At 45.7% G+C, this 21873-nt stretch overlaps 1 protein-coding gene across 1 annotated transcript; it reads right to left on the bottom strand.

The window, feature by feature from the left end:
- Positions 1-522: 522 nt before the first annotated feature.
- LOC116517929 (exocyst complex component 3-like protein) lies at positions 523-21033 on the bottom strand. Its single transcript, XM_032231117.1, is given in 24 exon segments — positions 523-700; positions 702-751; positions 754-825; positions 828-850; positions 3399-3523; positions 4999-5154; positions 7200-7300; positions 7303-7324; positions 9569-9593; positions 9595-9666; positions 9668-9706; positions 10647-10757; positions 11572-11675; positions 11805-11930; positions 12610-12727; positions 14155-14185; positions 14188-14229; positions 14232-14293; positions 14295-14823; positions 15100-15157; positions 16771-16989; positions 19356-19468; positions 19471-19515; positions 20991-21033. Coding segments are annotated over 24 exon segments (2322 nt in total). The 3' UTR covers positions 523-664.
- Between the last annotated feature and the right edge of the window lie 840 nt (positions 21034-21873).

The raw sequence follows: 21873 nt of genomic DNA, 5'->3' as shown, positions 1-21873 counted from the left end.
GGCTTTATAGCCCTCTAGGAGGTTTACAGAGACAGCCTCTTGCCCCAAACAATCTGGTCCTCATTGACCCACCTTGGAAGGATCAACCTTGAGCCTGGTGAGATTCGAACTGCCAAATTTACAGTCAGCCTATTTCCCCCAACAATCTGGGCCCTCATTTTACCCACCTCGAAGGATGGAAGGCTGAGTCAACCTTGAGCCTGGTGGGATTCAAACTGCCAAATTGCAGGCAGCCAGCTCAGCAGAAATATCTTGCAGTATTGCACGCTAACCACTGTGGACCAAAGAAGGAAGAAAGGAAGGAAGGAAGGAAGGAAGGAAGAACAATAGCAATAGCACTTAGACATATACTGCTTCAAGACCTCTTTAAGCAGTTTACAGAGTCAGCCTCTTGCCCCAAACAATCTGGGTCCTCATTTTACGAAGGCTGAGTCAACCTTGAGCCTGGTGAGATTTGAACTACCAAACTGCAGGCAGCCGGAGGCAGCAGAAGTAGCCTGCAGTACTGCGGCTCTCAATGAACACAATTTTGACACCCCTGGCGTAGGGTAAGTTTTCCACACCGTGCCAAGGTTGTCAACTGAACTCTGGGCAGGTCAGTGAATTCAGACAGGCAGGTGAGACAGTCGGCAGCAGGAGGAGGAACAGCTACAATTAGGCGCTCTCAGGCACACTTGGTCTTGCCAAGGCAAAGGGGGCAGCTCTGGAGCAGGAACCAAGATATTGCTGAAAAACAGGTTGGTATTCTCCGGAGAACTTGAGGATTCTGCACCATGATTCCCAGCACGTGATTGCAGATTTCTTTGGAAATGTCGCCCCGCAAGTAGAAAACATGGAAATGTGGTCCTCGCTGGAGAAACAAGATGAAAAAGGTCCCAGAAAGATAAGCGTGCTACATGTTTTTACACCCAACATGAGAAAAGACTTCAAAACCAACATTATAATGGAAGCTTGTATGTGCCACAGTAAGAACAATTCACCAATGGAATAGAACAGTGGTTCCCAAACTTGACAACTTTAAGACTTGGACTTCAACTCCCAGAGTTCTCCAGCCAGAAGAGCTAGCTGGAGAATTCTGGGAGTTGAAGTCCACAAGTCTTAAAGTTGCCAAGGTTGGGAACCACTGGAATAGAAGTTGCCTTCAGAAGTTATGGGAGCTTCATCATGGAGACTTTCTACATTTAGGCAAGAAAATGAAATGCAGTATAGGTGGTACCTTGCTCAACAGTAGTAACTGTGAAAGGGATCTTGGAGTCCTAGTGGACAACCATTTAAATGGGAGCCAGCAGTGTGCAACAGCTGCCAAGAAAGCCAACCCAGTTCTAGGCTATGTAAACAGAGGGATAGAATCAAGATCACGTGAAGTGTTAATACCACTTTATAAAGCCTGGTAAGGCCACACTTGGAATACTGCATTCAGTTCTGGTCACCACAATGTAGAAAGATGTGGAGACTCTAGAAAGAGTGCAGAAGCAAACAAAAGGATTAGGGGACTGGAGGTTAAAACATATGAAGAACGGTTGCAGGAACTGGGTATGTTTAGTTTAAGAGAAGAAGGACTAGGGGAGACATGATAGCAGTGTTCCAATATCTCAGGGGTTGCCACAAAGAAGAGGGAGTCAAACTATTCTCCAAGGCACCTGGGGGTAGAACAAGAAGCAATGGTGGAAACACAATCAAGGAGAGAAGCAACTTAGAACTGAAGAGAAATTTCCTGACAAATCAGTGGAACAGCTTGCCTCCAGAAGTTGTGAATGCCCCAACACAGAGTCTTTAAGAATGTTGGATAGCCATTTGTCTGAAATGGTATAGGGTTTCCTGCCTAGGCAGGTGGTTGGACTAGAAGACCTCCAAGGTCCCTTCCAACTCCTCTATTGTATTGTAAGGACTGGACTGCCGTCTGTCAGAAATGGTGTAGGGTCTCCTGCTTGTGCGGGGGAGGATGGGTGAGTTGGACTCAGAGTGGGTTCCTACCAGTTCGCACCTGTTCGGTAGAACCGATTTGTCAAATCTACCGAACCGGTTAGAAGAGGTTCTACCAGTGGACCCGAAAACAGGCCACACCTACAGAAGAGGTTCCAAATTTTTGGAAACCTACCACTGGTCCTTGGATAGGATTATTCTACACTATCATGCTCCTATTTATAAAACTCAGTGCCTCTGTGAAAGGTAAGGATGACTCCTGCGTTTGTGGTGCAATCAGAACATTGCGTGTGTTGAAGTTGTTTTAACGCAAACCAAAGATGCCTTTTAAAAAACAAGTTTACATCATATTCTGATGCATGCCAGTGCTGTGTGGGTAATTTAAGTGGTTCTGACAAGGGTCGTCGGCATCTTCATATCCGGTCACATGGGGCAAGCCACTCCCATCCAGTCACATGGACAGCCAGCCACTCCCACAAAGGAGCCACACCCACAGAGTAGGTTCGAACAATTTTTGAAACCCACCACTGGTTGGACTAGATGGAATGCTTAGATCTGGCCTGCGGAGCCATCCTGGAAACAGCAAAGGACCAGCCCAGTGTATCTGCCAGGAATATAGAGCTCAGGAAGGCTGTGCGTGGCGCCCCTTCCCCACCTCCATTTTCTCTGGCAGAGCCCTAGCAAAACCACTAACAGCCAAACAAAAGGGGAAATGTCTCCCCTTTTGCACTTGAGCATGCAAGAATGGAGAGGGGATGATAAAGGGAAAGAGGAAAGACAAGAAAAAGAAGGGAAGATGGGAAGAGAGCAAGGAAGGAAAAATAAGAAAGAGGGGAAGGAAGAAGAAAGGAATGAAGAGGGAAGGAAAAAGAAGAAAAGGAAGGGAGAGGGAGGGAGAGAGGAGATTATAATGAGAATGAATGCCTCAGACATGAGTGATGTCAAGCTGGCCAAAGCCCCCCTATCCATCCCCCCCTGAGGTCAACACAAGGTAAAGGTTCCCCTCACACATATGTACTAGTGGTTCCCGACTGAAGGGGTGGTGCTCCTCTCTGTTCAAAGCCAAAGCCAAACGTGGTCATGTGGCTGGCATGTCTAAGCATTGAAGGCGCACGGAACGCTGTTCGCTGTTACCTTCCCACCAAAGGTGGTCCCTATTTTTCTACTTGTATTTTTACCTGCTTTTAACTGCTAAGTTGTCAGAAGCTGGGACAAGTAATGGGAACTCACTTCATTATGCAGCGCTAGGATTCAAACCGCTGAACTGCTGACCTTTCTGATTGACAAGCTCTGCGTCTTAGTCACACTACTGATGCCTAATGATCTCTCTTGTCCTAGTATACCAGTCCTGAGTATCTGTGTCAAAAGAACGCTTATAGCAGTTTCTGAGTTTCTCGTTCAGTCCCCTAATGCAGAGGATTTGCAATCAGATGATGGGAAACGGTGCCTTTTTTCCCACCACTTGGGTGTCCTACCTGATATCAGGATATTTTGACATGAATCCCAACACTTCCAGGCCAAGCATAGAAGGGTCCTTGACACTGAGGATCTGCTGCAGATCTGCAATGACTTTGAGGGAAAGTTTGTCCTCCTCCAAGCCCTGGGATGAAATGAACCGTGTAGCTCAGAGCCAATACCTTCACTTACTTTCAAAAGACAGCAAAACTCAACGCTGAAATCTCATACCCGCAAAACAGAAGTTTGAAAGGGATGTAGGGGAGAATTGCAAAAATGCAATCAAGCAAGACTGACAACAGTTGGCGTAGACCAAAAGAAACTAGAACCAAGTGTCCATGCTCTAGAAACCGTCAACTAGAACAGTGTTTCTCAACCTTGGCCACTTGAGATATCTGGACTTCAACTCCCAGAATTCCCCAGCCAGCATTCGCTGGCTGGGAATTCTGGGAGTTGAAGTCCAGACATCCTCAAGTAGCCAAGGTTGAGAAACACTGAACTAGAATGTCTATGGAGATTCTCAATCATCCAGGTCATGGTTTCCCGAAGGTGCTTTTTTTCAAAAGGCAACTGGACTTCTTTGGGTTTTCTTTGAAGACGTTTTGCTTCTCATCCAAGAAGCTTCTTCAGCTCTTGAGAAGACGCTGAAGAAGAAGCTAAAGAAGAAGCTGAAGCTTCTTGGATGAGAAGTGAAACGTCTTCAAAGAAAAACCAGAAAGTCCAGTTGCCTCTTGAAAAAGCAGCTTTGGGACAGTCAACCAGAAATAAAATTGCACATACTTATTTATTGGATCATCGAGTAAACGTTCAGATACATTTGGAATCACAAATGTGATTCAATTACTTCTAGTTGCCTGATTTTTATACCATGGATATTTCATTGGGTTCCACCACAATACCATGAAGCCCTTATCCGCGGAGACATAAGCGTGAACCCTAATCCGCGCCGTCCGAATCGCTAAAGCAAATGCGACCTTACCGCACTGACATAAGGGCGGAGGGCAAATCCGTGCCTTCCGAAGCACTCAGCACCCTAAACCTAACCCTAACCCTAACCTAACCTAAACCTAACCCTAAAGCAAACCCTAACCTAATCCTAACCTTAATTTAAATCGGCTTTCTGCCGCCGCGCTGTTTTAAAGCGCCCTTCTGTCGCCGCGCTGTTGTTGCGGCGGTGATGACGCACGGTAATGACGTCGCGGCTTTAGCGACGCGGTTTTAGCACCGCTGTTTTGACGAGCGTGGTTTTGTCGTGCCACGATTTCATTGTAGTTTATTTTGGTCTATGCCTGCTGCCAGTCTTCCTTGATTGTAGTGGCTACAAATCTTTTTTTTTTTTTTTTTTTTGCAATTCTCCCCTACACCACGTCTGTTTTGTGCTCTGCGATTGCAGTGTTGAGTTTTAGTCTATTTTTAAAAGGGCATAATTAAACCATGCAGAACTGAACCAAGAAAACATTTCTGCTTAGATTGCCACACAGGTTGTGTAGTAGTCATTCACCCTTGCCTTTGTTGGGGCCAAATTAGTCTGTCTTTCCCCAGAGATTCCCATCCCCCCCTTTTTGCAGCATTTCTACCCAGCCTGTAGAGTTGTTTCCCCCCTCCCCCTCTCTTTCTCACCAGGGCACAGAAGAGTTCCTTCAGCTGAGAGGTATCCTGCAGCATCCTTGTGGACATTCTGGTCCTCTCCTCGGCCGATCGACACGTCATCCGTTTCTGCAAGAGGGACTTCACATATTGGCTCATGACCAGATGTTCAGCTTCTGACAACAGGTACTGAGTGGGCATGAGAGGAGAATGGGGGAAAAAACAGGTGCAATGTTTCTGGATCCATTGGTGAATATGTGCCCTCCAGGGGTGGGCTTCAAAAATTTTAGCAACGGGTTCTCTGCCCAATTGCTGGTGGGTGTGGACAGAGTGGGTGTGGCCTAGTTGGCCTCCTGCACCACGGTGGGGGCGTTTTTTTCCCTCCCCGCACTCCGGAGCCTTTGTTTGAGCCTCCGGGAGGGCGAAAACGGCCTCCCCAGGCTCTGGAGCCCCTCTGGAGATCTGGAAATGGGCCCAGAACTTCTGATAGGCCTGTTTTTCACCCTCCCCAAGCCTCCACACATGTCCTGCACTTACCTGCATCCAAACGGGCTGTGTGGGGTCTCCTGGGAGGGGAGGGTAGTGGGGCCAGCCAGGAGTGGGATTTAAGGGTTCTCCAAACTGCTTAGAATCTTAGCTAGAGGTTCTCCCTATGAATCCCCAGTAGCCCTCCCCCGGTGCCCTCACTAACTAACCTGGATTGTTCTGAGCTGAAATTTAGGAAACGTTGCTTTAGGGTCATGATTTGTGTCACGTTCTGAGCATGCGCTAAAATAAAGAATTTAAGCGGGAAGCGCTCGACACCTGATTGGCTGGTTGTTTGACAGCTCCTGTATAAAAAGGGAGCTGTCCAAACGAGCAGCGCGCATTCCTGTCTAAAAGCCGTTCTGAAGTTAGCCTGTATTTGTCAGGGAATAAAATTTGTTAGCCTTTATTCCCGTCTCCGCCTCAGTTCTTCTGGCTACCCACAGTCCTTTGGTACACACCAATTTGTATGAAAAAAAAAAAGATTCTGTCTTCACTCTTGGCATTTCCAGATAGGACAACATGGGCACCTACAATGCTAAGATCAGGGGTAACCTTTGACTGAATTTTAGGTATCCCTCTGCACGTCATCAATGATGTCTCTTTCTGTAGAGCTTGGTGAGAGAGAGAAGGGCATGTGAAAAATAGGGCGTACGGGGGGAAAAAAGATTATCTAAAAGCGGGAAGGAAAGAATCAGAGCTGGATTGCTGCCGGTTTGGCCCAGAACGGGCGAATTGGTAGTAGTGGCAGTGGGAGGCTCCACCCACCTGCCTGGACACTTCTGCACATGCGCAGAAGTGTTGCGCGTGCGCATACACGGGAGCGCACCCAAACCGGTAGTAACAAAATTGACAACCCACCACTGGAAAGATCGATTGAAAAAAGGCGATTTCCAGCTTCCCTCCCCCCTCCTCTGTTCCTCACTGCTGGTTTTTATCCCCTCTGTCATACGGTATCTTACAGATTATCTTTGCAGGAATTCAATTTTGTATAGAAAAAGTCTTTCCACTTTAATTTGGAAGGATTAAAGGCAGCATTCAGTGACATCCTTGTTCCCCTTTCTCTCATTTGCAATGTCTAGACTCTCCTTCATTCAGCCGCGGTGGCGCAGTGGTTAGAGTGCAGGACTGCAGGCTACTGCTGCTGCCTGCCGGCTGCCTGCAATTTGGCAATTCAAATCTCATCAGCTCAAGGTTGACTCAGCCTTCCGTCCTTCAGAGGCGGGTGAAATGAGGACCCAGATTGCTGGGGGCAAGAGGCTGACTCTGTAAACCGCTTAGAGAGGGCTGTAAAAGCACTGTGAAGTGGTATGTAAGTCTGCTATTGTTAGTACCCTCCGTCCCTCCCTTCTTTCCTTCCTGGCACAGGGGTTAGAATGCAATATTGCAGGTGGATTCTGCCCATAACCAGGAGTTCGATTCTCTCAGGTCTCAAGGTTGACTCAGTCTTCCATCCTTCCGAGGTGGGTAAAATGCGGACCCAGATTGTTGTGGGGAAGAGGCTGACTCTGTAAAATCGCTTAGAAAGGGCTGTAAAAGCACTATGAAGGGGTATATAAGTGCTATTGCTATTTGCCTCTTGTCTTGCTAACTGACTGATCTGCCATCGGGCTTGTGATGATCTCAGGATGATGCTCACCCTGGGATTTCAGTAGTGGACAGATCTTCATCCCCATCCCTGATGTTCCCAGCGATGGCCAGGATCTTACCATGCTGACAGGTTTGTGAGTTCTGCCGAAACCTTCTGCATGCTTGTCAATCACCTCGCAGATGTTGTTCGTCAGCTGACAGTCATCCAGCAGCCACTGGCGGAGGGCAACTGGGCCAAGAGTGGCTGGAACAGACCAGAAGAGACAACAAGTCTTCTCTCCTCTAATAGTTAGAGGAGCTCAGAACAGCATGCCAAGTAGCAAAAAGAGAAGAAGATGCTGGTAGCTTTTAATAAAAGTTAGTCTGCAGCTAGTCCTCAACTTATGACCCCAACTGAGCCCAAAGTGTCTGTTGTTAAGGGACATCTACTAACTGAGTTTTGTTCTATTTTACAACCTTTCACACCACCGTTGCTAAGCAAATCACCGCGGTTGAGAAGTTAATGACCCGGTTGTTAAGTGAATCTGACTTCCCCCTTGATTTTGCTAATCAAAAGGTTGCAAAAGGGGACCACGTGACCTTGGGACACCCAGCGTCGTAAGTGTAAACCAGTTGCCAAGTATTGGAATTTGGACGTAAGTGTGAAAAATGGGCATAAGGCACTTTTTTTCCACTGCCGTTGTAATTTTGAACGATCACTAAATGAACTGTTGTAAGTTGAGGATTACCTGTATTTGAGATTAATGCTACTGTGTTTCCCCGAAAATAAGACACGGTCTTACTTACTTTTGACCCCAAAATATGCACTTGCCGTTATTTTTGGGGAGGTCTTATTTTTTGAGGTGCAGGAGTCGGCGAGCGTGGTCACCTCATGGCTGCTGCTGTGTTTAAATATTTTCAGGGAGGGCTTATTTTAGTGCATGCGCTCAAAGCCCGATTGGGCTTATTATACGAGGAGGGCTTATTTTCAGGAAACGGGGGGGGGGTCTCAATATGAGATGCAAGGCTATACAAGTAGACTCGAAAAGAGCAACCAGTACAGACAGATATAGAGGCCTAAAAACCCAATTGGTTTGCTTTGATCTATATTATAATGGGGCTCAGAGGTTAAAGATGCTGAGCTTATCAGCTAGAAAGCTGGCAGCCAGAGGTTCGAGACCCGAGTGCCCCATGACAGGTGAGTTCCTTTATTTATTTATTTATTTTATTTATTTATTTATTTTATTTATTATTTTTTATTTATTTATTTTTATTTTATTTATTTTATTTATTTTTTATTATTTTATTTATTTTATTTATTTTATTTATTTTATTTATTTATTATTTTATTTTTTTATTTATTTTATTTATTTTATTTATTTTTTTATTTATTTTATTTATTTATTTATTTGTTTGTTTGTTTGTTTGTTTGTTTATTTATTTGGAGTTTTTATATGCTGCCCAATCCCGAAGGACTCTGGGCGGCTTACAAGAATATAAAAAAACACATACGACAAACAATTTAAAACAGACACCCCTCATACATTCATTCTAGTCGGGGCCGGACCTCAACAGTGAGGTCAACAGCCCCAGGCCTTCCAGAATAGCCAAGTTTTTAACGGCTTTCCTGAAGGCCATCAGAGGGTATGGTCCGTATTTCCGAGGGAGCTGGTTCCGAAGAGTCGGAGCAGCCACCGAGAAGGCTCTCCTCTGAGGGCCCCAGCCGACATTGTTTGGCCGACAGCATCTGAAGGAGGCCCAATCTGTGGGATCTTACTGGCCGCTGGCTTACTGCCCCAGCTCCTGCCTACCTAGCAGTTCAAAAGCATGCAAAGCGAGAAGATAAATAGGTACCATTTCAGTGGAAAGTAAACTCTCTTCAGACAACGCTGGCTCTCTCCGCTAAGAATGGAGATGAGCATTGCCCCCTAGAGTCAAACACAACTGGACAGGGGGAAACTTTACATTATAACATGCATGGGAGTGACTGGATGAACTGTTTATATCAACATACAGCAGAGTTGGTATTTTGCCAGTTCACCCTAGTTCGGGCGAACGGTAATGGCGGCGGGGGAGGTCTGCCTACACACTCAGGCATCATCATGGATGTTCTGTTCATGCGCAGAAGGTTCTGCACATGTGCAGAAGCACTGCGCATGCATGAAGCGAGCGTGCGCATGTGCGCGCTCCCGGTTCCGATCCAGTATCAAATGTAAGAGGATTTCATGCCTGACATCCAGTGAAATACACTTTTGACCATTGGTTTGTCTCACCCTTATTAAGGGTGCAGCTTTCGCTTCTGAAGTTTGGGGTATATTTGTATGAGGCAGCTGGAATCTGCTCTGTTTTCCAGCGGTTTGTGCCAGATGTGTAGCAATCAGTAACCTGGTTCAGGTTGCAAATTAAGCCATGAATCGTTTTATCATGGCATATCAAATGACCACTATTAGTTAGGTTCTCCAAGCACCCTAAGCCAGAACCAAACCCACGCTGTGCGAATGAGGAGTACCTTCAAGTCAGCCAGCATCTCCTCCTAGAAGTTGGCATGCCTTCTTCTGAGTCTTCTCTAAAGCCGCGTGTAGAGATGGTAGCATCCTGGCAGGCTTCGGGGGGCAACCCATTAGCACGCAAGGCTGAAATGGAGGAGCTGCCAGCAAAGGAAGAGAAATAATTAAGAAAGAGCCTTCTGGCTGATGGCTAAGAAGATGAAGAAAACAGGCCTGGACAATGGGGGAGGGAGGGAGGGAGAGAGGGGGGAGGGGAGAGAGAGACATGAGAGAGAGAGAGAACAGAGAGAGAGAGAAACAGGGAGAAGGAGAAAGATGAGAGATAGAGAGAAACAGAAAAGAGAGAAAGAGAAAGAAAGAAAGAAAGAAAGAAAAAGAAAGCGAGAGAGAAGATGATAGAGAAAAGAGAGAACACAGAGAGAAAGGGAGATGAGAAGATGAGAGAGAGAGATGAGAGAAAAAGAGAGATGGGAGAGAGAGAAGAGAGAGATGAGAGATGGAGAGAAACAGAAAAGAGAGAAAAGAAGAAGTGAGAGAGAGATGAGAGAGAAAAGAGAGATAGAAAGAGGGAGGAGAGATGAGAGAGAACAGAGAGAAAGATGAGAGAAAACAGAAAAAGAGAGAAAGAGAAAGAAAGCGAGAGAGAGAGAGAAAGAAGATAGAAAGAGGGATAGAGACGAGAGAGAGAACAGAAGAGAGAGATGACAGAGAGAAACAGAAAAAGAGAAAGAAAGAAAGAAAGAAAATGTGAGAGAGATATAGAGAAAGAGAGACAAAAAGAGAGAGAGAAAGAGAAAGAGAGGAGAGTGGTGAGGGAGGGAAAGAGAGAGGAGACAAGAAGGAGAAACCGAGAGAGAGAGAGAGAATAGAGAGAAACAGCGGAAAGAGAGAAAGAAAGTGTGAGAGAGATGAGAGAAAAGAGAGACAGAAGAGAGAGAGAGAAAGAGAGAGAGAGGTTGGGGAGGGGGGAGGGAGAGAGAGAGAGAGATAAAAAGAAAGGAAAAAAGAAAGAAAGAAAGAAAAGAAAGAAAGAAGAAGAAAGAAAGAAGTACTGAGTACCAGAAACGCCTTCAGGAATACCTGAGAGCCAAGCAGTTGTTGACAGTGGACAGCAATCTCGCTCTGTAGTACTTAGATGCTATGGGCTCTTGCTGATGTGCTCTGCAAAATTCCACCAGTTTCTCATACAGCCTGCAGGAAGGAAAGATACGTTTATCATGAGGGCCTTGCTCACCCAGAAGCCTTTGGTGCGTGCTAATCGTTCCTGACTCTAGGGGGCTGCTCATCTCCATTTCAAAGCCAAAGAGCTAGCACTCTCCGAAGACGTCTCCGTGGTCATGTGGCCGGCATGACTAAATGCCGAAGGGGCACAGAACGCTGTTATATTCCCACCAAAGGTGGTTTCTATTTTCTACTCGCATTTTTTAATGTGCTGCTGCTGTGGCCTAGAGGTGGAGCTCACCTTACAATCAGAAGGTTGTGAGTACGATCCTAGGTAGAGGCAGATGTAGGGTCTCCTGCTCGGCATGGGGTTGGACTAGATGACCTGCAAGGTCCCTTCCAACACTGTTAATCTGTTAGCTGCTAGGTTGGCGGAAGCTGGGACAAGTAGGGAGCTTACTATGTTACGTGGCGCTTGAGATTCGAACCGCTGAACTTCCGACCGTCTGATCAACAAGCTCAGCATCTTAGCCGCTGAGCCACCGGGTGGTGAGTTATAGGGGAGTGAAATGATCCATGCAGTTGTCATACTTCCAGCTTGCAAGCCAACCCCTTTCCCCACACTGATGTACAACCACCAATAAGCTGACGTTATGGTGGACAGGACCAAGATGGATCCAATTGCGAACTAAGTATTTTCAGAAACGAACTTTCAACTTGATTCAGCTCAGATGGCCTACTGGTTGGACCCAAAGATCCTTCTTCTACTGAGATGTTGAGGTTATAAAGGGCAGCACCATCCTGGTTGTTGTTGTTTTTTAATTATTGGCATACAAGATGAAACTAACCTGCCCAAAAAGGCTTCCAACTTCCCAAAGCCATTTCAAGGACTTTCTGCTGGAAAATACCAGAAATGAGCGATACCACTCTAACGTTTTCATCAAGCATCTGAGGTATGGGAAAGAGAGAAAAGAAGAACAGATGGGGGAATCAAACTCCTGATTTGGCTTCTACGATTAAAAATGTCTTCTTTGTTCAGCTAGTAAGTCCCTCCTTGCCTCCCCAGTTCCTCCTAACCTTCATGACGATGGTAGGCAGAGTAGTCTGGAAGAAGCCTTGATAGTCGGATTCAGGTTCTTTTCCACAAAGCCATTCCTCAAACTCCATTTCTAGAGCCTTCTGCATCCATTCTGCAATGCTATCCTACAGGAAGGAAACAAAATGGGATCAGGTAATCCCGAGCCCTTTGGTAGGAGAAAAGAATTTGCCTGAAACTTTTCTCATAGTAGCCTACAGACCAGTGGTGGGTTTTCAAAAATTGTTCGAACCTACTCTGTGGGTGTGGCCTCCTTTGGGAGTGGCTTGCCGCCCATGTGACCGGATGGGAGTGGCTTGCCGCCCATGTGACCGGATATGAAGATGCCGACGACACTTGTCAGAACCACCTTAAATTACCTCACACACAGCACTGGCATGCTAAGAATATGATGTAACTTGTTTTTTAAAAGGCATCTTTGGTTTGCGTTAAACAACTTCAACACACGCAATGTTCTGATTGCACCACAACGCGTAGTCCTCCTTACCTTTCACAGAGGCACTGAGTTTTTAAATATGAACATGATAGTCATAGACAAAGACCAGTGGTGGGTTTCAAAAAATTTTGGAACCTCTTCTGTAGGTGTGGCCTGCTTTCTGGTCCACTGGTGGAGCTCTTCTAACCGGTTCGGTAGATTTGACGAACCGTTCTACCGATAGGTGCGAACTGGTAGGAACCACCTCTGCTACAGACTCAAGTTCAATCACTCCTAAAGACATCCAGACCTCCTTCCGTGCCCACAGATGATTGGATTTTCCAAATCCTGACCCTGGTCTTCTAACTCACCTGCACTTTCCCCAGATAAGACTCTTCCAGAGAGCTTATTGTATCTGCTGGAAGCAGAGGGCCCATGGTTGATATGTCCACTTCAGGAAGCAGATCTGGGTGAGCCATCATTTCAGAACTGTTTAAAAAAAAGGAGGGGGAGTCAGGACCAAAAGGCAGAAGAAAACTCTTAGCAGTCTCCTTCAACATTCCAGGCTAGATTGGTTATAGTAAACCATGAGTAAAATTCTAATATGCACCCATGTTGGATTCCTTCTACTGAGACCTTACGTGTATATATCAGAGGTGGTATTCAGCGGGTCCTGACCAGTTCTGGAGAACCGATAGCAGAAATTTTGAGTAGTTTGGAGAACCGGCAAATACCACCTCTAGCTGGCTCTGCCCCCATCTATTCTCTGCCTCCCGAGTCCCAGCTGATTGGAGGGAATGGGGATTTGCAGTATCCTTTCCCTACCACATCCACCAAGCCATGCACACCAAGCCATGCCCATAGAACCAGTAGTAAAACAAAATGGATTCCCACTACTGCTCCAGAGGTTGCTGAATGTTAACTCTTGAGACCCAGTACACAGGGCCAATGGGGAAGGATGCTTGCAGTCACCCTTCAGCCTCGAAAAGACCATATTTCCCATCTATGATTCATGTGGGGATTCACTGATACTTCTCCCATGCTCTGTTAAACCTCAACTCTGGTTCATCGCACAAGAAGCAACTTCCTGCCCTTCCACCATTCGTATATGTGGATGCTACAATCATCAATGAGCCTTGGTGGTGCAGTGGTTAGAATACAGTACTGCAAGCTACTTCTGCTGACTGCCACTGCCTGAAATTTGGCAGTTCGAATTTTACCAGGCTCAAGGTTGATCAGCCTTCCATCCTTCCGAGGTGGGTAAAATGAGGACCCAGATTGTTGGGGCAAATACACTAAATCTGTAAACCGCTTAGGAGGGCTGTAAAGCACTGTGAAGTGGTATGTAATTCTAAGTGCTATTGCTAGTACCCTCCCTCCCTTCTTTCCTTCCTGGCACAGGGGTTAGAATGCAACATTGCAGGTGATTCTGCCCATAACCAGGAGTTCGATTCTCACAGGTCTCAAGGTTGACTCAGCCTTCCATCCTTCTGAGGTGGGTAAAATGAGGTCCCAGATTGCTGGGGGCAAGAGGTTGACTCTGTAAACCACTTATAGAGGGCTATAAAGCACTGTGAAGCAGTATATAAGTAGTATTGCTATTGCTATCAATTTCACTTCTAGATCTTAGCAATAGCAATAGCATAGCAGTAGACTTATATACTGCTTCATAGGCCTTTCAGCCCTCTCTAAGCGGTTTACAAAGAGTCAGCATATTGCCCCCAACAATCCGGTCCTCATTTTACCCACCTCGGAAGGATGGAAGGCTGAGTCAACCCTGAGCCGGTGAGATTTGAACCGCTGAACTGCTGATCTAGCAGTAGCCTGCAGTGCTGCATTTAACCACTGCGCCACCTCGGCTCCTCCTTCTTCCTAAAAAGGTTTTGGACTTCAGCACCATTAGCAACGGCACCCACCTTGGGTAGACATGGATTGCCCAGTGGAGGAAGCAAAGATCTCTTGTTTGTCTAGGTCCCTGGTAAGTATCGATGCAGGTGATGGGTGAGGCCTTGGTGGAACATGGTGGCGAAGGTCGTGAGGATGTTGTAATGAGGGGCAGCACTGGACCATCCAATCTTTCACGACGCGTAGTTCAGCCAGGATGCTACCCTGCAGAGATACCAAGTGGCTACTAAGCCCCTGGCCTTGAGTCTCCTTTGGCTCAGCCTGGAAAGAAGAAGCTACCACACTGTCTTGAATGACTCGGAAGAATTTCCTTCTCCAGTGTTTGGGCGTCCCGGGGAGGAAGCCATGAGGTTGGGACCTCAGCAGGATGACGGCATCTATATTTTCTTCTCTCTCAATGATCCGTACGGCTGACACCAAAAGAGATGGGTCCTCCAACACCAGTTTTGTGGCTCGGGCAACTGTGCGCCACAGGTGCTGGGCCAAGGCATCGTTCAGCTCCAGGAGACCTCCGAAGTAAGACTCAATGCTGGTCCGATTCAAGGGGCTGAGCAGGTTGCGGTTATGCACCTGGGACAGGATGCTATCTCGTAAATTTTCCAAGTCCATGAGCCCAAGATGAGCTTTCAAGAGGTTCTGGCTTTCTAAGAGACCGAAGCCTTCCGAAATGAGTTGAGGTACTGCAGGGAAGAAGAGCAGAGGTGGTATTCAGCCAGTTCTAACAGGTTCTGGAGAACCGGTAGCAGAAATTTTGAGTAGTTCGGAGAACCGGCTAATAGGCTGGCCTCGCTCCCGCTGCCTCCAGCTGATCTTCTTTTGTTGCCCTGAACAGGAGAATGGAGCTGGAAAGCAGGTTACTGAGATGGGGAGGGAATGGGGATTTTGCAGTATCCTTCCCTTGACACGCCCACAAGCCATGCCCAACAGAACTGGTAGTAAAATGTTTTGAATCCCACCAATGGAGAAGAGTAAAGGAGAGGCAGGGATTGAGTTTAAGCTTTCCAAATTGAACCTCTAAAAGGAAAGGAAATAAAGGTAATTGACAGTGGTTGGTCTACTGAACAGAGTATACATATTACTTTCCTCAATCCTTTAGAATGTCCAATCTTGGCAACTTTCAGACCTGTGAATTTCATCTGCCAGAATTCCCCAACCAGGCTAAGTTGCTAAGGTTGGTCACCCCTGCCTTAGAAGAAAAATAAATCATCACCTAGAAAGAGAAAATCGCAAACACAGTAATTAGCCGTTCCCTTAACTTGGCCACGATTCTTGGTTTCACGCCCCCTCCTTCCATCCTCACTTTTTAACTGTGACATTTCCTACAAAATGTTGTATTTCTTCATGGCAGGCAATTAGAATTTCTTTTTGTAAATTATTATTTTTTAAATCAGCATATAGTTAAGTTGGCCCTTTAATTTCATGTTAGATTTCCACCTTTTTTGGCAAACTTGATATAAAAGCGGCAGATGAACATTGGGCTCCAGTGGAGAAATTCATTCTCGTACTTTTAAAATTGTACTTAAATTTGCACTGATCAAGACAGCAATGAAAATAATAAAGAACAAAGAAGGAAAAAAACAGAAACCGTGCCGGTATAAAAATGACTTAGGAGTATATAAACTTCCATTCCTGGTTTGGGGCAAGCATTTAAAATATGCACATGCAAAATTTTGGAGGCTGAAATTTGGTCTTTGAATCAAGAGTCTCACTCTGGAAGACCGTTGGGGCTAAAGAAGATTAAATATCATGTTAAAGGTAAAGGTTTTCCTCGCACATGCGTGCTATTGTTCTCGACTCTAGGAGTACTTATCTCCGTTTCAAAGCCAAAGAGCCAGTGCTGTCCGAAGACGTCTCCATGGTCATGTGGCTGGCATGACTAAATGCCGAAGGCACACGGAATTCTCTTCCCTTCCCACCAAAGGTGGATCCTATTTTCTACTTGCATTTTTACATGCTTTCCAACTGTTAGGTGGGCAAAAGCTGGGACAAGTAACAGGAGCTCACTCCATTACACAATGCTAGGGATTCAAACCGCCAAACTGCTGACCTTTCTGATCAACAAGCTCAGCGTCTTAGCCACTGCACCACCGTGTCCCTTACAAATGTCATGTTACTGACATTTAATTGAAACCAAAGTAATAATAACATTCAGTTAGTAAGACTATTTCTTCTATTCTTAACATTTCCCCCTTTCTGAGACAAATGTATACATAATACAGGGACTATATCAGGAGTGGTATTATTTACTTTCCCTACCCGGTTCACAAATGTGAGCAAGCGTGCCCATGCATGTACTTTGTCTTTTGTGCTTGTGCTGTGATCATGTGTGGCTTGAAAATGTGCCTAAATAGAATGGCATAGAGCTGGGGCAGGTAGAAAGGTGCATGGGCCCACCCGCAATTTCCACTACCTGTTCAGGTGAACTGACCCGAACTGGCTGAATACCACTTCTGGACTATATGTGAAAGGAATTAAATCTAAGGTTTTTGTGGGGGCTAGGAAGAGATCCAGAGTATTATGCTTCTGCATTAAGGCTTTCCCCACCTGGCATGAATTTATTGCCTGGCATAAAATTTTGCAATGGGTTTTGGAAGCAAGATGGTGGGATCCCGCAGTGCCCAAGTCACTGAGAAAAGCTGGGGCAACATCTGGACCACTGCCTCCAGCTGGTCATGTTCCGTGGCCAGTTCTCGTAGCTCCTGCAATCTCGCAAAAGAATCAATGCATGACGTGAGATCCTTCTGAATGGTCCCCAGGGCTTCCTCCACGTGTTGGACGTCAATGAGGGCAGAATGCAGTTCCTCGAGGCCTGTGTTCATTCCTTCCAGATAGGACTGAGCGGTGGACTGGAGGCGAAGCCAGAAGTAAGTCCTCACAGGTAGTCCTCGACTTACAACACTTCGTTTAGCAACCGTTCAAAGTTACAACGGCACTGAAAACAGTGACTCAGGGACATTTTCACACAACCGTTGCAGTATCCCCATAGTCACGGTTCACCGACAAAAGGGTGCCCGAAAAAGCGCGCCCGACTAAATCGCGGTGACAAAACCGCGAGTTCTAAACCGATGAATGAGCGCTAAAGCGCGCCGACAACAGCGTGCCGACAGAAGCGCACTCTAAACCTAAGCCTAAGCCTAAGCCTAAGCCTAAGCCTAACCCTAACCCTAACCCTAACCCTTACCCTTACCCTAACCCTAATCTAACCCTAACCCTAACCCTAACCCTAACCCTAAATCTAACCCTAACCCTAACCCTAACCCTAACCCTAACCCTAAACCTAACCCTAAATCTAACCCTAACCCTAAACCTGACCCTGACCCTGACCTTAACCCTTACCTTAACTTAAATCAAGCTTCTATCGGTGCGCTGTTGTCGGTGTGCTGTTGTCGGCACGTTGATGACGTCGCGATTTTGTCGGCGCGGTTTTGTCGTGCGCGCATTTGTCGGGTCACGCATAGTCACGTGGTCACGATTCGGACACTGGGCAGCGGGTTCACACTTATGACAGTTGCAGTGTCCTGGGGGTCGCGTGGTCCCCTTATATGACTTTCGGACAAGTAAAATCAATGGGGAAGCCAGATTCTGTTCACAACTGCAAGCGATTCGCTTAACAACTCTTGACAAGGAAGATTGTAAAATGGGATTACATTCATTTAACAACTGTCTTGCTTACCAACAGAAATTTTGAGCTCAGTTATGGTCGTATGTCGAGGACTACCTGTACAGTTTATGGGCCCTGTAAAAGACAGGCTTACATTTCCTCCTCCTCTTCCCCCGCTTTTGCCTCTATTTATTTGTTTATCAATTTTGTGTCACACCCATCATATTATGTGACTCCAGATGGTTTAATTTTAGAGTCCCTGTTTATAAACTGCCAGGTTTTTTTTTTTAAAGAGAAAGGTATATGTAAGCTCACTGTAGGTAATAAATAAATGTGTTTGACGATTCGATCCCAAGAATAAAATTAAATGGATAAGGAGTTTGGGGGGGGGATTGTTGTGTGAGCACCCAGTTCCTGCCAGTATTAGAAAGTTTTGGAAAGATTCTCCATTAGAGAAATTCTCGTCTTAATATAAAATTATGGCTAACTTCAAAAAGGATTCAAACAAACTGGAGCAGGCTTGTTCCCAAAAAGGCAATAAATATTAGTTGGAATATAAGCTAATTCTAACTGGAAAGACTGACGGAATAAGCTATTCTTAGCCTGAAAGAAAATAAAACTCAATACAGATCTTATTTAGCAATTGCCTCGTTTATCAACTCTTTGCTGTTACAATGGGATTTAAAAATAGTCTTATGATTAATCCTCACATTTGCGACCTTCGCAGGTCTCTAAAGCAAGGGGAAGCTACAGTAAGATCACCAAAACCAATTTCATTTAGCAACCACTTTATTTAGCAACCGAATTGCTGGCTCCAAGTATGGTCACTATACAAGGACTCCAGAGGTGGGTTCCTACCAGTTCGCACCTATTCGGTAGGACCGGTTCGTCAAATCTACCAGAGGTTCCACCAGTGGAGCCGGAAAGCAGGCCACACCTACAGAAGAGGTTCCAAAAATTTTGAAACCCACTACTGCTACACACACACACACACACACACACACACAGAGAGAGAGAGAGAGATGAGAGAGGAGAGAGATGAGACGAGAGAGAGAGAGAGAGAGAGAGAGGAGAGAGAAAGAAGGAAGGAAGGAGAGAAATAAAGAAGAAATAAAGAAAAAAGAAAGAAAAAGAGTGAGAGAGAGATGAAGAAAAAAGGGACAGAGAGACAAAAGGAAGGAAAGAAAGAGAGAGAGAGAGAGAGAGAGAGAGAGAAAGAAAGAAAACACATGGCCGGCAAGCCACTCCCACCAGGTCACATGGCCGGCAAGCCACTCCCACAAAGGGGCCACACCCACAGAGTAGGTTCCAAAATTTGTTGAAACCCACCACTGAAGGACTCCCTGCCAGGGGTGGGTTGCTCCTGGCATTAACTGCCGGTTGTAGCACTGATGAGGTTACCTATTTGGGTATGAAACGTCTGCAGAAAACAAGCAAGCTCAGAGAGCACCAAGACCCCCACAGTCCTCCTCCTCTGCACAAACCCAACTCCTTTCTAGCACTGATGAGATTACCCAGTTGGGTAATGAATCGTCTGCAAGAAAACAAGCAAGCTCAGAGAGGACCAAGGACCTCAAGATTTGATGAAATTACCCTGCCACGCTTTCCTACCTTGATGCGGGATTCGATGAACCTGTTACGCTGCATCTCCCGAACCTGGTACTGCGGAAGGCTATCCAGCTTGTCGGGTTGGTAAAACACCCCTGATGCCCACTTCAAGGCAGCCCTCTTGCCAGCTTCTCTGCTTTTTCCAATTCTGGCCATTCTCCCACTAAGGCAAGAACAATGAAAGGAAGTAAAATTCCAGGCAGTGGAAATGCTTCATCTAAGGATGCAGAAAGGAAACGGGAAACGAATGCATAACTTTGCCAGCTGGTGGAACGTGGGCTCTGGCTTCCCCAGACTTGAAAGATCTCTCTGGGAGGGGCTCCTTGCTACACAGAGGAGGTTGGGGATTTTAGGGAGCTTTGAGGGAGAAAAAAGTGATTGTAGAATTGGAGTTATTCCCACTGTGGCAAAAAGGCAATGGAAGTGGAGCCTCTCAAAACCGTTCAGCCAAGTTGGTCCCCAAACAGAATGAAATGATAGACAGGAGCATGGAGGACCCTGTGCTGTAGAACAGGGGTACCCAACCTATGGGCCACAGCCCACTAAAGGCCCATGGCCTCTTGGCCACCGGGCCACATGATTGGCTTGTGTTAGCGTCGCTAAGTTGGGAAAGTGCTGAGGAATATCACGGAAGAAGCCCTATCAACATTGAATCATGAAGAAGTTGTGGGAGCTTCAATCCCTGGAAGCTTCAAGAAGAGACTGGAATGCCCTCTGTCAGAAATGGGGTAGGCTTTCCTGTTTGGGCGGAGATTGGACTCGATGACCTACAAGGTCCCTTCCAACTCTGCTATTCTGTTAAAACGTGGTGTTACAATCAACACCTTGGATTACACACCCGGCTCAGGCTGAGTTGTCCCTAAACCGACATTTTTAAAAGCGAGATGGAGGGGGATTTGTGGAACCTCGCCAAATTAAAGTAGGTTGGACTTTCTGCTCCAATATAAACCAGATTCCAGGTTTGACCTGGCTGCAAACCACAAAGTTTGGGAATTGAGTTCCTGCGTCGTCCCCCTGTAGGAATAAAATGAGCCTTTGGCTGCGACAGCTGCGGAAAGCGTGAAAGGAAGGAAGAGAGAGATGGACGACGTAAGTGGGTGGCTTACGTATTGGGCTGTTGCTTGGTAGAAAGGATTACATATCCCATGCTGCTGCCCTAAAAATAAAAATCCCCCTGCCTTCATTTCTTTCTTTCTTTTAAAGAGTTTTATTATTTTTTCGTTACAAAAATAAACATTCCATTTCCTTCTGCAGTGTGTCATCTGGGTACAAACATCTCTGTGCAACTTCTTTCCTCTTTTGCCACATCTTTCACCTTCATATTAACATTATTTCTCTTAAGTTTCGTATTATAACATATTGAGCATTAAAACGTTATGGAACTCTCAATTCTTCTTAATATCTTCTAGTAATAATATATCAACGTTAAACATCATTATTCTCATCATACACATACTAACAGTTTTCATCTTCATTACATCTCCATCTAAGTGTATTATCTACTCATTTTTTTTAGCTTTCTTCATTTCCAAACTCCTTTTCCCCCACCTCCAACCTTTGGTAAAATACTTCCCAAATCATATAACATTCAGTTTGCTCTTTCTCCTTAATCCCCAGCCTTCGTTTCTCAATTGTTACCTCTGGGACGAGTGGAATTGCTCTCCTTGGCAGACATCCCCATGACTTCAATGCAGCAGGATCCCTCCGGCTCAAAGCTTAGGACTGGATGGGGCTGAGCAGAGGAAGGCGATCCAGTGAATAGCGTTTCCGTCAGTTAATATCCTCACATCTCCTTGGGGGGGGTTGCTCTGTAACACTGAAGCCCAAACCCTCAGGATGTTGGAATAGGAAGGCGGGGAAAACAGCAAATCTACCGGTCAGTTTCATTCTTTGGGAACGCAGATGAAACAGCACAAAAGAGCTCAGTGCATCAAGGCGCTGCTGGCGTTTGACCACAGCAAGAATCCGTGCATCCTGCTTGCCACGATCCAGAGAGTTTTCTTATTCTGCTCTGCCTGTAGATGCAATTTCTTCGGGAACATTTTGTTTTTATTTTGAAACATTCAAGTCAACTAATGCATTATTCAAGAGGCTGCATTGTTGGATGATGGCAACTCTGGAGCTGAGCTAATGCATCCATAGGGGAAAATTGTAAATTTCCTTCAAAGGTGCTTTTTCAAAAAAGGCAACTGGACTGTTGTTTTTTCCTGAAGGAAGTAAAAGAAGATGACATTTTGCTTCTCATTCATCAGTATAGACCGGAAGTCTTAAGTGATGAGTATTTGAGTCTCTCATCTGTAGCTCTATTTTGTTCTGTTCTGTGCTGTTCTGTTTTACTCTACTCTACTCTATTATCTTCTGCTCTATTCTATTCTAACTTTAAAAAAAGTTTTTTATTAAACACAAATTAAAACATTGGACATAGTGTAACCGTCCTTTCAGTGTCTTAGCCATACATACTAGAATATAAAGTTAAATATTATAACCACCATTCTGATTTACAATTGGTCTATTCAGTATT

Source organism: Thamnophis elegans, chromosome 14 (assembly GCF_009769535.1).
Source record: "Thamnophis elegans isolate rThaEle1 chromosome 14, rThaEle1.pri, whole genome shotgun sequence".
NCBI lineage: Eukaryota > Metazoa > Chordata > Lepidosauria > Squamata > Colubridae > Thamnophis > Thamnophis elegans.
Note: the sequence above shows the minus strand (reverse complement) of the source record. Positions and strands in the feature narration are given on the sequence as shown.